Below are 16847 nucleotides of genomic sequence, written 5' to 3'. Positions count from 1 at the left end.
GTTACCCTAGGGGATACACCAGTGCATCCATGGTCAGTTTGTACAGAAGATTTGTTTTGTTGCATCTCTTCTCAATGAAATCATTCATGCATTTTTTGTCTCCTTAAATAATTCTAATCCAAGAGGATAATTAAGCCAGGCCATTAAAAATCGGCACCTTGCACAAATTGTAGAAAGGTCTTATAGAATAACTACAGAGGTTGAAAAGAGAACTATATGTGCCATGATTTCACTAAATTTTTCAACCTACTACATAATGTTAATGTCCTATGAGACATGCTGGGCATGTCTTTTAAGGAACCCTGCACGCTAAATAAGAACCAGTTTTCCCATATTTAACATACTTCTTAAAAATCCACTAAATTTGATATCAGTCATGCAGAGTCATAATTATCAAATACAAGACAACACTTGTCACAATAATCCCATCACCTAGATTGTAGGTGGGTTTGAAAATCTGCGGCTAGCAAATAGCAATCGGAATCCACTATATCATAGCCAGTCCTGGTGTGTAAATCAAATGAACAGTCCACTAAACCCTTGGCTTCAATATACACAACTTTCGAAAAAATGAGCTAGGTTTCGTTCCATTATCAATGTAGGTGGTGTGTAGCCTTCATCATTATGATTATGCATGACATCAGCAGCCTAAGCAGGTATGTTTTAATCAAATAGCGCTAACAATTTAAGAGAAAGAGGAAAAGGTTTTATTGGCTTATTCATTTAGAACCCTTTCATCCCCATCCCCCCAAAAATGGCCTTGCAATTTCACGACCAATGACAGCTTCAATCTTCTACATGGGGAACCAGACCTGTGCTGTGCTACGGAAATCTAGTAGTACCAAACAGTCAAGTGACTGACCTTCTGAAGACGGAAGTACAACCAGGCGCTGTGATGACCAGCGGAAGCCAGGTTGTGGGGGCAAAAGGCAGGCAGTTGAGGATTGAGAAGTGGACCAAATAAAAAACAAACAAAGAAGGCAAGGGGTACAAACATTTTTTACTGAACAACATAATGCTGCAATGTATCCCCAAACAAGTGCAGTAATACATGTACAATAAAGCCATGCATCATAAATAAAAATCAAGAAGGTTTACATGCTATTATAATCTTTCAAATAAAATGTGTGCGATATTTTCGTCACTGGTTACTAATGACATGAACAGCAAATTAGCCTGGATTAGGTCAAGTCACTAATGCAGGGTTTGTTAAACTTTAGAATTATTTTGTAACTTACTCATAAAAAGACAAGTCCATTGCCTTAGTGTGATAAAAATATCGCGTTAGATTTGTACACAGATTATAACACACCAAAAATCAAAATGTCGAGGAACTCGGGCACCAATTTTTAGAAGGTTTTAAAGTACGGTATAACTAGCTTTAGTACCTTATTTCATTCAGCCCAATTTTTAACTTAATCTGGATTTCACTATATGAAAATCAGATCATCGTGATTATCATAAAAATAGTGTAAGAATGTAAATAGTACTATCCTCGGATATACATGTATAAAATAAACAAAGTTACTTTCAAAGAAACAAAGTTACTTTCAAAGAAGCAATCAAGTAGAAGTCTTTATGGCAATAATTGACAATTGACAAGCATTTTACTGCAAAAGCACTCTATTGAGGGCTCAGTCAAGATAGTAATAACTCCATATAAAGAATAGGAGTAATGTCAGTGAGTCTCCAAGCCCTCGATTGCTTAGTCATTACAATGCCTCATTAACAAGAACATAAACACATGATAGCTGCCTTTGAATATCAATGCAATATGAGAACAAATGCACCATTATACTACAGTTGTAAAAAATACCTACAACAAAAAAAACAAAAACATAAACATCATAAACAACAATAATAAAACTGGGTTATTGTTGGTCATTTCCAGATAATTAAGTGAGAAAAGAACATTTCCCAATTCTTTAAATTATGAGAATATTGTTGCAGAGCATATCAGTTTTAAGCAGGAAACAAAAGCAATTAAAGAAAAAGTAACAAACATTATTTGTTGTCTATACAGTGTACATACATCTATTTACAAGCTATCTATTTTTGTAGATAGGATGAGATCACTTGAAAAACATCTAACAAGAAACAGTTACAAAACTTTCTACCCACACAACAGAGTTCAGTGCCAACATCCTACACACAACATACTTGTATCTCATTGTTCAAGAATTCATGTTTTGTTAAATTGATGAGAGGTACATGAATTGAAAAAAACAGTGCATTAATATGTTCAAACTTGTCCATTTTCTTTCATTTGCTCTTCAGGAAATCTATGTTAAAGCTGCACTCTCACAGATTGACCGTTTTGATTCGTCTTGGAATGAGCCAATATAATGCATCAATTTTTCACCGTAAATATGAACAACTGTGATCTGATTTTTTGTCAGCAGTCTTGTATCACTGGTTTCCTGACATTCACACAAAAATTGGCTCATTCAAAGACAAAAAATATATGATAAAATGGTCTTATCTGTGAGAGTGCATCTTAAAGACTGTGTTAATTACATAATTTAACTTTTAAAGATGTACATGCATGTAATACAATGTTTTGTTACCAAAGCATAAAGCTGATGGTTTCTGGCTTTCTGCTGGCACCTAACTCCATCTTGTGTGGTCTCTATTTCTAGTGCCCTCAGGATTCAGAGATCAATTTACATGTATTATAAACAAGCTTGCCTTTACAGGGACAAGTAACATTTCTTACATACACTTAACTACCAAAATACTTCTCATGATTAAATATAAAGAACAATGGAAACAAATAACTATATAACCAACAATTGAACACTTGGCTGTTACAGCACATGTATGCATAATTATATAAGGCCAATTATTCAGGACTTTATTCAAGTTAACAATATCATCATCATCATCATCATCATCATCATCATCATCATCATTGTTAACTTTTAACCATTAAATATTTTATACATACAGCTGAAACATTGCCTGAAATCTTGTTACAAATACTGCAGATCATAAGTGTATCCATGACACTTTCAGGGCCGTAAATATTTAAAAGTTAACAACCCTAATGATGACATGGTTTTGAACAATTGGCCAAATGTTTATTTTTAAGGGCAAATGGCAAAACAGAATCTCAAACAACAACAGAGTGTAACCAAAAGTGTATTTGTTAAATTAAATTTTGCATCAACAAAAATACTTCTGGAAAAATCTGTAGTCAAGAGAATAGACTGCCAATGTATAATGCCACAAAGTCTATAACATGTTTTAGGTAATACTGGTGTAGAATGATGAACAAGTATGATCAAGCAAGAGCGATGATGATTATTGTCTCATAAGCAAGTGAAAATTACTCCCAGTTATAAAACAGAGATTTTTTAACTATACTAGAAAGAGTTGATTTGCCATCAAACCCTGTTTTTTCTTTTGTCTAAGTGTCAATTGAACATTCTCCATTCTGATACTGACAGAACAGTTTATCCTTGCACCATAAGTAGAAATAATGGCTTTGAATTGTATTGCATTATGCGTAGATCATTCTTTTCATCCTAGCTTGATCCCTGCTGACGAGCTTTGCTGCTAGGAGCGATGTACGGAGAGGAGTTTCTGTGCGGCCATCTTACTCTTGAGAACCTGAATGAGATCGTACACCTTGAGAGAGGAGCCGACCTTCATCCCTGTGAGGCCAACAATGGCTTCCTTTGAAAGGTTGATGAATACTTCACCGTTGATGTTCTGAAAATACACAAAACTATTTATTTTATCCATGTTACATTTCCGTCTTAAAGTTAAATAGTGCATGATATAATAATAAAATATGGACACCCGGACAGGACCGTATTACACATTGTGTTCTGATTCTGTATAATATATAGGCCTAGTGTGCCTGCGCAAGTATACTCGGCAATATCATTCTTTCTTTAAAGAAGTTCTTTAAAGGTATAAAATAACCTACTATGCTAGTCGGTTGATTTGTTTGATTTATCACTGTTAAAGGTTTATGTTATGGTTAATCACAGTTGACTTGCAGTCTTATGCGATATTGACTTTACACATGCAGCTAAAAGTGGCACAATCCCATAAAAAAAAACTGACCAAAATATTACCCATGTATTATATCTGACAAATAACCGAACTTCAACCGGCAATCAAGAATACCTATTTGCATTATGCTTAGCACCAAGGAAAATAAAAAGATGTACTTATAATGATGAAAATTTAAAAAATTAAAAACAAACAAAAAAGTACAAGTAAGCACCCAAGTAAACCCACTTTTCTATGAAAGATTTCTACGTAAGAGCTGCAGTCGTTGTACTTCAGAAAATGACACACATCAACCACAGTCCAGTTTTCCGGTGCAACAGTCTGGTGACGCTGTGTCAGATACAGTGTCTGTGGCAGCTCAGAACCAGTTTGTCGTGCGGTACCCATGACTTGACCCCCTGCTGGGGTGTTGGAAGTGGGCACCAAGGCAGAGTTTCGGGATATTGGTATTGCACCAGTTAGATGGCCAGCAAGAGTGCTGTTTTGTAGAATGCTTGGCGATGAAGTAGGGTTACTTGTAGAGGTGATCCTCTCAAGCAAAGCACTTTTGGTTGCCACGCTTGCGTTTGGTGAAGCATTCGATGTTCGGATGATTGCAGTGGTTGCTGGAGATCTCAGCGTGAGTAGAGGGGCTGGGTTTGGCTTTTGTGTGGTGTTGGTGACATACTGGGGAGGGAGGGACAGAACAGCCGGAGACTGGACTCTGTCCACTGTTGGCACATGCTGGTAACCGGTGTCCATCGGTTCTGTTTTCACTGTAGAAAAATTATCAGAGTACAATATACCGTTAACATATATATATATACGCATATAAAACTTGCTGACACTATTCATGTATGTGTATAATTTGCATATTTGTGAATAAACTAAATGCAACTTTGTATTAAATGAACATCAAACAAGAGCCGTCATAAGACAGCGCGCTCGACTACACCGCTTTGACTTAGAATACAATAACGATGCAATAATACCAAGTTTGATCTCTTTATGTCAAACCTAACTAAAATTATTCGATACATAAGGTGACTTTGATGCTGCCCTCCCACCAGCCCGCCCAAACAATGACGCAAGTCATTCAAATAACTTGATTTCCCATTATGAAAATGTGGTTAAGAATATACAAATATGCCTTTCAAAGGAAATTAAAAAAAAAATTCAAAAAATTCAAGGGCCATAATTTTTATTTAGGCTTAAAACGGAGTTATGTTTCTTGTTGTAAGATGGTCGTAAATAATTTTGAATTTTATTAAGTGCATTTAATGAACGGTATAGAGTTTTTTTTTTATTAAAATCCCAACTTGCCCTTAACTTTTACTTGCCTAAAACTTTAACCTAAGTCAATCAGGGGCCATAACTTGTATTAAGGATATGTAGTTATGTAACTTCATTGGGTAATGGTCCTGAACAATTGTGTGAAGTATTAAGTCAATTGAATGAAGGGTATAGAAGTTATTAAACAATATCCCAACCTGCCCTAAAACTTTAACCTAAGTTCCATAGTCAATCAGGGGCCATTATTTGTATAAAAGATCATATGGAGTTATCTAACCTCATTATGTGATGGCTCTGAACATCTGTATCAAGTATTAAGTCAATTGAATGAATGGTATTGGAGTTTGAAGTGAAAATCCCAACTTGCCCTAAAACTTTAACCTGCCCTAAAACTTTAACCTAAGTCAATCAGGGGCCATAACTTGTATTTAGGATAATATGGAGTTATGTAACCTCATTGTGTGATGGTCCTGAACAACTGTGTGAAGTATTAAGTCAATTGAACAAAGGATATAGAAGTTATTAATAAATATTCCAACTTGCCCTAAAACTTTAACCTAAGTTCCATAGTCAATCAGGGGCCATAATCTGTGTAAAGAATAATATGGAGTTATCTAACCTCATCATGTGATGGCCCTGAACAACTGTGTGAGTATTAAGTCAATTGAATGTAGGGTATTGGACTTACAAGTGAAAATCCCAACTTGCCCTAAAACTTTAACCAGACGCCGACGCCGACGCTGGGGGGAGTAGAATAGCACACCTATTCTTTGAATAGTCGAGCTAAAAATCTGTGAATTTTTTCATAGAAATCTTGTTTCCTCTTGATTGAGAAGGTACTAGTAATACATTTGAACTATGTTGATCTCAGACATTCCCTATTAAACCTACCAGTGATGTTGGCTGTTTTTGAGTCTGAATGCATATCAGAGAATTGAGGAACTTCCTGAGGCCTCTCTGTCACCTCTTCTGGCCGCGTGTTCAGCAGGCGGAGTCTCATCAAGTCCAGCTGGGACGACATGGACTTCACGGTTGATGGAGGGGATAGGGGGGTCTTCGGCTTTCTCTCTGGATAAAACCATGATGAAAATACATTAAAAGTCTTATGTGATAGAAAAAATACATACATTTGCCACTCTGTATTTAATCTATTTAAATAAAGTAAGCGGAAGATAACATGTCGCAAATAACTTTAAATACTATTCTTACATCTTTCCCGGTCAATAAAATGTATAATCTGATTTTTTAGGAATTCAAATTATGACAAATCAGGCAAATGAATGCATTTAATTGGTTCAAGTTCAATATTTGATTGGCATGCTTTACGTCATTGTAATATTCATCCTCATGTATCTATCATAAATGTCTGGAATATGCTAAAAGATCATCAGAGCAACAAATGACCTTTGTTTACATTCCAATATTGATTACTAAACAGTTTTCAAATCTCGGACAACTCCTTATAAAGATGAGATCATGAGATTTATAAACTTATCTGCCCATTTTGCAGGACAGGTGTTACTTTCAATTTTCAGCAATAACAATTTCTAGAAGCCTCTCCAATAAGATACAAGTATCATGAAAATAGGCTGTGATTCCATTAAGTTTCATATTATGAGTTTAAGCACGCACAATACATTTGTTAGCTACTAACTCTTACGAGGACCCTTGTAGATCTGTGTCTTGCCCTTTCTCTTTTTGGAGTGGACCTGCGACGGCTGCACGGCGTTCGGTACCTCAGCTAGAAACAAAACAGACATATTGTAATTAGTCATCAGAGATATTTACTGCAAATTTGGTTCTTGACCGTTCATTTTGCTCCAAGCAGTTCCAAACGATTGCCCAATCCTTATTTTAACAACACATCACTTATAAAGTGTCTGCAAATGCCACAAAGAAATATAAAAAACATATGAAAAACTTCTCAACAGTAAACACGAGAAGTCTGTTAATGTGTAGCTTGTCCTGAGCGCCCACTTTGTCTATCTCAAAAGGTCACAAGGATCTAATAACTCAAGGGGTCAGCTTCTGACCATGACCAACGTCACATACAAAGTTTGAAGACTCAACACCAGTCACTCTAAAGTTATTGATCATAACAAGAGCCAAATGTGGACGAAGGACTTAGTAATCCCTGTATATCTGCCTTGCTTAGAGCAGCAGGCAACCCCTTATTCACACTTACTTTTCAGTCTGGGTCCCTCCACCGGGTATCCTATCATCTCACACCAGCCAATGGGGTAGAGGTCCGGGGACTCACAGTCAACCCACTGGTCATACTCAGACTCCCAACCATCAAAGTGGATCCGGAGGAGGCGGCCCACCACCTTCGCTACAGTGGCCACACATATGAGCCTAGGTTCCATCAGGTCAACTGCTTCTAGTTTCATACCGGCCTTGAAACCATGCTTTGGAATCTCCTGCAATTTAGTGTAGACATAAAATGTTTCTTTAACTTCATGTCACACAAATAGTTCAATAAGTTCAGATCTTAAACAAACTGATAAAACAAACACACTCAACTGAAACAATTAAAGATGTACAATGACACACATCCAAAACAAAGGGAAATATCCTAACCATTTAATTTGCAAAGTTGAAAATATGACAAGTAAAGCAGTTACAGAGGATTTAACATGTGTGGTCTTTTAATACAGAATTTATTAAAGAAGTGTTCTAAAACTAATAAAAAAACAACAGTTTGCATACACTTTATAGCACTATTTATTTATGATGTCATTTCAAAGAGTTTTTAAACAGTTACTTATTCATATACAAAAAATATAATAGTTTTATTTCATGATTAATCATTTATGATATAATTTCATTTAATTTCTTGAACTAATAAATGCACTTACCTTATCAAACAGTTTGACAGGGGCAGCAACACTACGGGTGTGTTTCAGGTAGTCAAACCACTTGAATGGCCCCTCATGATGGCGGGGTGGGGTCAGAAGGAGCCCATTCACCTCACAGAAGCCAACGGGAAAGATGCATGGGGAGGTGGCGTGGTAACAGAACCAGTCAGAGCCGTTCTGGGCAATGGAGCCATCTATCCCTATCATAAGGCAGTTGTTTTTCAGTACCTGGGGATAACAATGCAAAAAAAGGGTCATTCAGCTTTCAAATTTAACAATTTCAATATATCTTTAATTGACATGTTTAGCTCACTTTTAAAAAAGAAATCATGACAATTTCTTTAATTCATGACCTGCATGCTGCATATTCTACAGTTAATAACTTAAACATTCAAATGAAAGAAAAAATCATTGCCCTTGATTCATAGGCCAGCAGCAAAATAATTAAATCAACTGCATAACAAAATTATGCCACACAAAGTCAAAAATCTCCTTGACGGGCTATTTTCATCAGGTAGCAAATAATTATTATACTTTGAAGAGAATAACTACCTTCATGACTGTGGCTACACAGATGGCAGAGAGATTGAGGGGGTCTATGGCCTCCAGCTTCATGCCAACCTGGAATTTGTAGCCCTCTGGAGGGCTCTTCATCTGTTGAGAACAAATTGAAGGTTTGAGCTATAAACTTTAAATACCCAGTTAACAAAAAAACACACAAAACCATGAAGAAGGATAAAGGCAACATTCAAATACACAAACAACCAAGCAAGTAAGCTGTTTCGTTTCCTCTCGTTGTTTTTCTCTCTGATGGTAATTGTCTTTAAATTGCCCTTTTTTACACAATCAGTCTTATATAATGCTTCACATTTGAACATTTCTAATACGCAATGAGGTTTACAAAGATCTGTTCTTTTTTTTTAATTACAAGCATCTCCTGTCACTTACAGTCATGAACATGTCAGGTGTTGCATCCTTGATGTCATACTTCTGCATGGTGATTTTGCCGAGACACTGAGACCTGTACTCCTGGCTCGAGTGAAGCTTGTGTCCTGACTGCTGAGACCAGCCCACCGGGTGGAGCAGCGCCGACCGCATGTGACACCAGAACTCATCACCCTCCTCCTGAGGAAGAAGATTTCGGTAGAGGTTTTTAACTTTGGTTGATTGAACAGAAAATTTATTTTACAAAATCTTGGCACTGTTACTGAATCTGAAGGAATAAGTGATGTTACAAATTAATCATATTGTAACATATTTTGTGATTTTGAAGGCACACAGTGACAGTGCACCAGAAAGGTCTACATGGCAGGATGGGGCACCCTGCTGCCCTTTTCTGACACTCTGCTGCCTTATTAATAACCCTGCTGTGCGCTTTTTTTTGACAGAGTCAATTTTCAAAAATAAGTAAAATTATAATAATTTGACACAAATAAAAGCAAAGATAGATATCTTTAACTGTTTTCATATCGCTTTTCAATTTAAAATATTCAAAACATTGCATGTTCAAAACATTTTATGTTTTGAATTGCTTTTACCGTTCAAATGCTGATTTTTACATAGATATGAACAGCTAACCTTTGCATCTTCATATCGTAGTCTGAGCCGTCCTCCAATAACTTCTTCCACAGTAGCGACCCTCATGGCAGAGACACACATACGATTGACCACCTCAACATGGGTGCCCTTAACGAAGCGGTGGTTGTTAATCCCTTCCTGAACCTTGCTGTAGAAGTTGCTGGGCAAAGTACGGGAACCAGTCAGTCTCTTCACCAGGTAGTCCTTCCAGTCTGCATACTTGTGCTGTATGGCTAAAAAAATATTTCAGAAAATTATGCTTTGGCTTCTTAAATTTCAATTGTTTAGTTTTATTTAAACAACTTATACTGTGCATTGACTTATAAGGCTGTTTTGTTTCAAAGCCTAAAACAATAAGGTGTCAAGACTAGTGATATCAATGTCCATCCATTGTTGTCTTTTCAGTCAGAATAGGGAATATAAATAAAGTCAACAATTATAAACAGGGATTCCAAAAGCTAATAATTTTCAATCCTGAAAAATAGCTTGGGATACTGCAAGCCCCCATAGAGTTATGGGACAGGGTCCCTGTGGGAGGACAAGGAAAATGGTTAAGGGCATTTTAGAGGCCTTCTAAAATGCATTTCAGAGGCCTTCTAAAATGCATTTCAGCCATTCATTTTGGAATTTCACTGACTTAAAACACCCCTCCCACCCCTACCCCTGTAAAATCATTGGATTTGCATCTATCTTAAAGGTGCCTCTAAGCATCTAAATCCGAAATTTTAGTTCCCCAGTATGGCCCTTGCTTACATGACACATGATGTGCATATTATTTTTGGCAATATGTGTACTAAGTCTAATTTGAATACCTTGAACGATTTTTAGTTACATGTATGACCAAGACTGAAGTTTATGTATAGCGTCATCTACAACATCAAGACCAACAATACTATGACTTCTTTTCTTTGAAATCAGAGTAGCTAAAGGTGCTTTCCTATCTTTTATGTCTATCTTACAAACTCTAAGCATTACAAATGATGCACAAATGCAGATTACAATGTACTTACTTTTAGGTGGAACAAGGGGCTGGCCACTGGTAGCACACCAGCCGACCGGGTGGACCTCTTTGTGACACACGTTCACCCAGAAATCCTTCTGACCATCATTGCCAAAACCTTCATACCGGAGCAAGGCTTTGTAACCTGTATGATACACAAGAAAAAGGAAGTTCAAAAGAATGTTTATTAATGCAATCAAATTTAACATAGAATTGTTCATAATGGGACAAAAAACTGAAAACTATATCGTTTTACATAGAGTTACATCTTATTTCTAAATCATTAGTTACACTATGAAACACATTGTAAGCTACACTTCGCAGAGTGATAAAATTTGAATAAACTGCCTACAAACAAAACATTTTGTGCAAAATAGGCTACGTAGATTTTAAACATGGTAAAAGTGAATTTTAGTCTGACCTGCAAGCTTCATGACAGTTGCAATCCAGTAGACAGTGTTTGTAAGATCACAGTCCAGGTTCTGTACCTCCACCTTCATCCCGATGCTTACATTTTCCCAAACATCAGACACTGGCACCTGCATGTGGGGAAGTCAAAGTGTTGGGAATCAATTTAAACATCTCTGTACTAGTTGTTTAGAGTTGAAATAAAGTTGTTTTTAGGATTTAATATTTTAAGTGCACTAGTATTCTGTGTGGGATTGTGATTAAGGCAAATCTGGGCCCCTTTTTCAGACAAATTAAACTAGAATTGGACCAAATTTTTTGGCTGGAGATAGTGTTCGAAATTGACCAAATTTTACTCAAGTCTATTTATTATAGGAGTTAAAAAACTAAATATTATAGTAAATAAGTACAACTCTAGAAGGTGGTACTGGAGTTACATGTATGTAATAAATTGTTATTGAAAGTCTGTGAAATACTTCAATAAAAAAGTAAAACAATCATTTGAAATAGATTTGATCTATGATTGATTTATGCTAAAAGCGCATTCAGGCTTAGTACTTATCATTCATATAAGATGTAAGCAGAGAAACATTATACTATTTATATGAATTTTTCTCATAGTAAACTATGTTCAAAACAAACGTAATGAAACATAAGTTTTTGTGATGATATTTTGTTGATAATTGACTTACATGTTTAAAACAGCTGACAGGACATCCTTCAGCGTGGCTACCCACAATGTAGGAGCCCCAGTCAAAGCTTCGCACAACACCTGAAATATATTGTACACCATGTCATTAAATTAATTTTCATAATATAATTTAGGACAAGCTACTTGATAATTTCTTTACTTCAAGCAATGGTAAGAGATTAATAAATTATGACTTTTAAGATTGTAAAATCAAGATCACCCTGTGACACAATTTGACATAAACATAAGGTTACACCACATATTTTTACCACATGGAAAATACTTCACAAATGGCTATTAACATTAACATTTAAACTTGACCAAATCATGATTACATAATATATTCTACATCATATATACAATTACAAAGGTACATACTAAGTAGGTGAATAGTCAAGTTAAATGTACTAACTCTGTCTGCTGCTTGTCGACTTGGTCCTTTGTCTGATGAACTTTCCTGATTTCCGCTTCTTAGGAATTTGCTTTTTCTGGAAAAATAAAAGAATCCATGTTTGGTAATGAAAATATTATGAAGGAAAGCTTCAGTATTGTTTTGTTTTAACACGATTTGTGTTACATTAACTATTTAAATTAATAACATGATTGTCATACAACTTTCAAGACAACAACAATATTCCAATAACATTAAACCACTCACAGGAATAGCCAGGGGTTTGACAGGAACAAATTCCTCTCCATTAGCTGCAGCTCTAGAACAGGCAAGAGAACAGAAACGCTTGGCCTTCGAGTAGAATGCATGTTTAATGCCAACATTGCCACATCTCTCACAAGTAGACATGCCGTCAGTGCCGTTCATGAAGCGGTAAGGGCTCTGGTCCACTATCACCTGGCTTGAATCTTCCTCCTCCTCTTCATTGGATTCAGATTCCTCACTGTCCTCCATGCTGTCAAACTGGAAGTTGGAATCCTCACCCTAAAATAACATTGAGTATATTCAAATAACCATAAGTACAATTTTAGCAAAAACACCTTTTAGATTATCAAAATATAAAATAGAAGGAAAATGAGACACTTCTTAGTCTTGTGATAGAGATTTACCTCAATGTTGTTTCCACTGTCATACATGGTGTCTGACTTGCCTCCTTCTCCAGACACAACACTAGCAATATCTTCCTGTTTCTGGAATGACTCCAGCAATGAATCATTCTCTCCAATCTCCCAGTTCTTCCACTCCGATCCTGTAGACTCCTGTAAATTATGTATGTATTAAAGTCTGATTGAAACAAATTCATACAAAATCTTTAAACTGTTTAAACTTAGCGCACAAAAGTTGTAACTGCTTTGTGAAGACCGTTATGTAAAATGTTATTGTTTGATATTTTCTCCTTACAAGCAAACATTGTGAAAACTGTCGGTGCTGATGTTATTTAACTCAGTCGGACTAAAACAGTAAGGAGTTCGGGTCCATCTGATCAACATTTTTTACTTTCAGATGTAATAAATTAATGAAGATGTAATGTGTCAACTGTTAAACACCGCTTAAAAGTAAGAATAATCTTTAAACTATGTATTCGGTATAATGAAGATGACAAAATGCATACCCCACTAGTTAAACATCATGCAACATTTACCTCCCTTTGCTGAACATTACCAAGTTAACCACTGCATAAGGCACAATGATTCTGGAACCTTTATGCTGAGCATGGACTGGTTTTAAAGGCTACCAGACAAATCGGCCCCTTACCAAATCGGCCCCTAGCTCAAACGGTTACCTTTTAGGCCCCTTACCAAATCGTCCCCATCCCGTAGACGTTTCGGCCCCTGATTACCGAGACGTTTCGGCCCTTATTTATATATATATTATTTTTTTCTAAATATAAGTAAAAAACATGTAATTTCATTTTTTTATTTTAATAGACAAAGCTATATACATGCATAAAAAGGTATAGATAAAAATATATTTAAAGAAAATATCTGTACACTTGAAAACATGTAAAGATTTATTCACGAGATATTTTTATAAAACGAAATAGAGTTGAAGAAAAAATGTTTAAACTTCATTTTTTTTAAATAATCTTTAAATATTATACATAACTATGTTGCTAATATTATGTATAATGACATGTCCATTGTCTAACATCAGTCTTGACCAAACACCTATCGCCCACCGTAGATGGCACCAACATAAATCAAATGGTACCCAATTTTAAAACCGTTGTTTATATTACTCAAATCTTCTTTAATCAACTGTAAATAACATTAACAAATTAAAGACAATTATTCATTCACACATCTTTGAATGTCTTTTTCACACCCACAACACTTACAGTTTGCCTGGCAAAGAATGCATGGTTCAAAGACACATTTTCTTTGAAGTCTTTAATGATCAATTGATAATTAACAGTTATAACAAATAAAAACTTTCTTAGATTTTCTAACATTTTATATAAAAAATCAGGGTTAATAGTTATTTAGATTTTAATTATAGTTTTTATATCAGTCATATCAATGTTTTTCATGCATACAGTGTTCGACACTAACGGGGTCCCGGGATCCCGAGGACACCAGTTTTTCGGGAGGGACACCTGAACTTCAAAGTCCGGTATTCCGTCGGGACACTTAAATTTTGACCGATAAAAGCTAAACATCAATAAATAAATAGCGTTTCTTTTATTTATTACATAAATTTAGGTCCCCCTAAATTTCTTAAAAGTGCATGCAAAAATGATATTATTATTAATACGTTGCACACACTAAAGCGAAAGTGTGGCTGACTTTTTGACTATAGTTACGTCATGAATCTATAAATAAACAGGTCATTTCACAATGCTCATGCGGGTTAACACTTCCCTTTTGTTGTTTACATTATCAACAAGGTCAGAGGTGACAGACTTTTATTATTGGTACAATAATTATGTTGAATTAGTTTGCTTATGTGTCAGAACCGCCCAAAAAAGATGCCAACACTACTAACCTTGATGACTTAATGATGCGACCTTTGAGTTGTTACACTAACATTTACGGCACAAATACCGGAATCCTACTATTCAACATTTTTTGTTTTATGCTTTGATCGAAACAACATAGAAATAAAATTCCCAAAGTTTTATAATTGCAATCACAAATTTTACGACATTTTGGCGCAAAAATTAACATACACAATTTTTCGGTCGTCTGCTCTTCCAGTATGCACTACACCTGTTGGGCAGTCTGATTGATTGATCAGCGGCTCTACTTAATATAAACTTGAGTTTTTACAAGCCAGATGTAATAGTCCAACTGTTTCTTAATCAAAAGCACTGACATATGACAAGATCTTGAACCATGACTTATTTAATGGGTATTTTACGAAAATCTAAAAATAGTACCAACCATCAAGCTTTTGTTTACATTGTATCCATCTTTGTTTTTGACTGAAAACAAAAGGGACTTAGACATTCTACCGCTTTTGAACCCAATCTACTGACTAGGAGACCCATATCTTCCTCTTGCCATCGCCAGAGGTTCATATGTCTGACACTGTACTATTAACTTGTCATTACATGCTGTTGAAAACATGTATAATATGGTGTTTAAAAGACACTGTATGTGCATGTTAGATTTATTATTAAAACAGGTTAAGTAATGAAAAAAAAGGAAAAAATGGAAGGGCCTCCTAATTTCATGAAGGGACACCTGATTTCAAATGTTGGTGTCCCTTCGGGATCCCTTGGAAAAATGGTTAGTGTCGAACCCTGAACATATTTGTCTATTTGTAAATTGAAAGATGTTATTTACAACTTAGTTACAGATCTCATTTACATTTATAAGATGACCTACAATGTTTTTCTTTATACTCAAGATAAAAAATAAGATAAAATTAAGGGGCCGAAATGTCTCTGTTAAAAATCACTAAGGGGCCGAAATGTCTCGAGTCATTTTAATTATGGGGATGAAATGGCAGGGCCGAAATGTCTTAGGGGCCGATTTGGTAAGGGGCTGATTTGTCTTGCTCCCGTTTTAAATGACATTTCCAAATCTTCGAAAAATCCATAACAAACTATGCAATTTCTAAAAACCGATAACAGCAAACCCCAAGAAATACATAATGCCACAAAATCGAACAATTGCAATTTTTATTACCAGTCAGTGTGGGACTGTCACAATTGTAATTTTTAATGACATTATTGATTAAACAGAGATAGATAGACTGTTTAAATTTTTATTCCAATTAGGAAGTGAAATTCACTACCCTGCAGCTTAATCCAGGTCTACAGAATGTCGAGAACACAGTAACAGCAATCATTACCACGGTAAATAGTCTTGAACACTTACGCTAACGTAGTTAAGAAATTATCCAGACCACTCACTTTGAGATGATCAGATCTCATAATTCTGACCTTATATATACCTATTATTGATTAATCATGGGTTGAACTTAATCCATACTATAAGCTGAGAAATTAGTGGGTTTAAATAGACAGAAATATGAATGTTTACAGTCGGCATCAATGGGAAGAAATATAAACAAAATTAGTTTTTTTGAAGAAATATCAACATCTTCAAAATGACTTGACAGCCCTCTGTAGGATAGAAACCTCACAGTAAATCAGTCAGAAGTAAATAATACACCCGTAAGTTGTCTTACCATTTATCACAGTCAATCTTGCAATCTTTTGGAAATAAAAATTCAGAAAATATTCCTTGAAACGTTTTGAAAACAACCAGCTTGACCTGGCTGCAGTGTTTTGGCCCCCGGATATCCGCAAGTAGGTCATATGTAACCAGCCATCTGTTTGGATGTTAAAATAGAAACATTGCAAATTTGCAAAAGCTGACCAATAAATGCAACGATAACAAAATGATGAATGTCCCATAATGCATTGAAAAATCAAACGTATCTTATACGCATGCGCCTAAATTTGCATACATTGGTTTTAGTAATGATCGTTTCTAAAATGTTCTGCCCTTAGGCTAAGGCTGTCTTTTTTCGATCTCAAGCGCACTGATCTCCCTTCCCCTATCTGCTAGCTTAGTCGGATATTCTGGGATCATGCATTTAGTTATTCTGCATTCA

At 35.6% G+C, this 16847-nt stretch overlaps 1 protein-coding gene across 2 annotated transcripts; it reads right to left on the bottom strand.

Annotated features, from left to right (window-relative positions):
• Positions 1-980: 980 nt before the first annotated feature.
• On the bottom strand, positions 981-16536 carry LOC128227954 (MBT domain-containing protein 1-like). Of its 2 annotated transcripts, none has more exons than XM_052938940.1 (16): positions 16419-16536; positions 12890-13039; positions 12489-12764; positions 12243-12318; positions 11832-11911; positions 11153-11270; positions 10742-10876; positions 9732-9964; positions 9102-9278; positions 8706-8807; positions 8154-8381; positions 7481-7715; positions 6950-7036; positions 6187-6363; positions 4252-4778; positions 981-3714 (listed from the first exon to the last, which is right to left on the bottom strand). In XM_052938940.1, the coding sequence occupies exons 1-16, from the start codon at positions 16419-16421 to the stop codon at positions 3559-3561; spliced, it is 2760 nt and encodes a 919-aa protein (XP_052794900.1). In that variant the 5' UTR covers positions 16422-16536; the 3' UTR covers positions 981-3558. The 2 variants fall into 2 exon arrangements, with proteins under 2 accessions (XP_052794900.1, XP_052794901.1); XM_052938941.1 differs by having other exon boundaries at positions 6956-7036.
• Between the last annotated feature and the right edge of the window lie 311 nt (positions 16537-16847).

Source organism: Mya arenaria, chromosome 3 (assembly GCF_026914265.1).
Source record: "Mya arenaria isolate MELC-2E11 chromosome 3, ASM2691426v1".
In the NCBI taxonomy this organism is placed as follows: domain Eukaryota; kingdom Metazoa; phylum Mollusca; class Bivalvia; order Myida; family Myidae; genus Mya; species Mya arenaria.
Note: the sequence above shows the minus strand (reverse complement) of the source record. Positions and strands in the feature narration are given on the sequence as shown.

Excerpts from the sequence above, each read along its gene's own strand:
- LOC128227954 (XM_052938940.1), bottom strand. Across the intron at positions 11,271-11,831 it reads CTGTCAGCTGTTTTAAACAT|GTGCCAGTGTCTGATGTTTG; the intron begins GTAAGTCAATTA and ends CCCCACATGCAG. Across the intron at positions 3,715-4,251 it reads TAGAAATCTTTCATAGAAAA|AACATCAACGGTGAAGTATT; the intron begins GTGGGTTTACTT and ends GTGTATTTTCAG.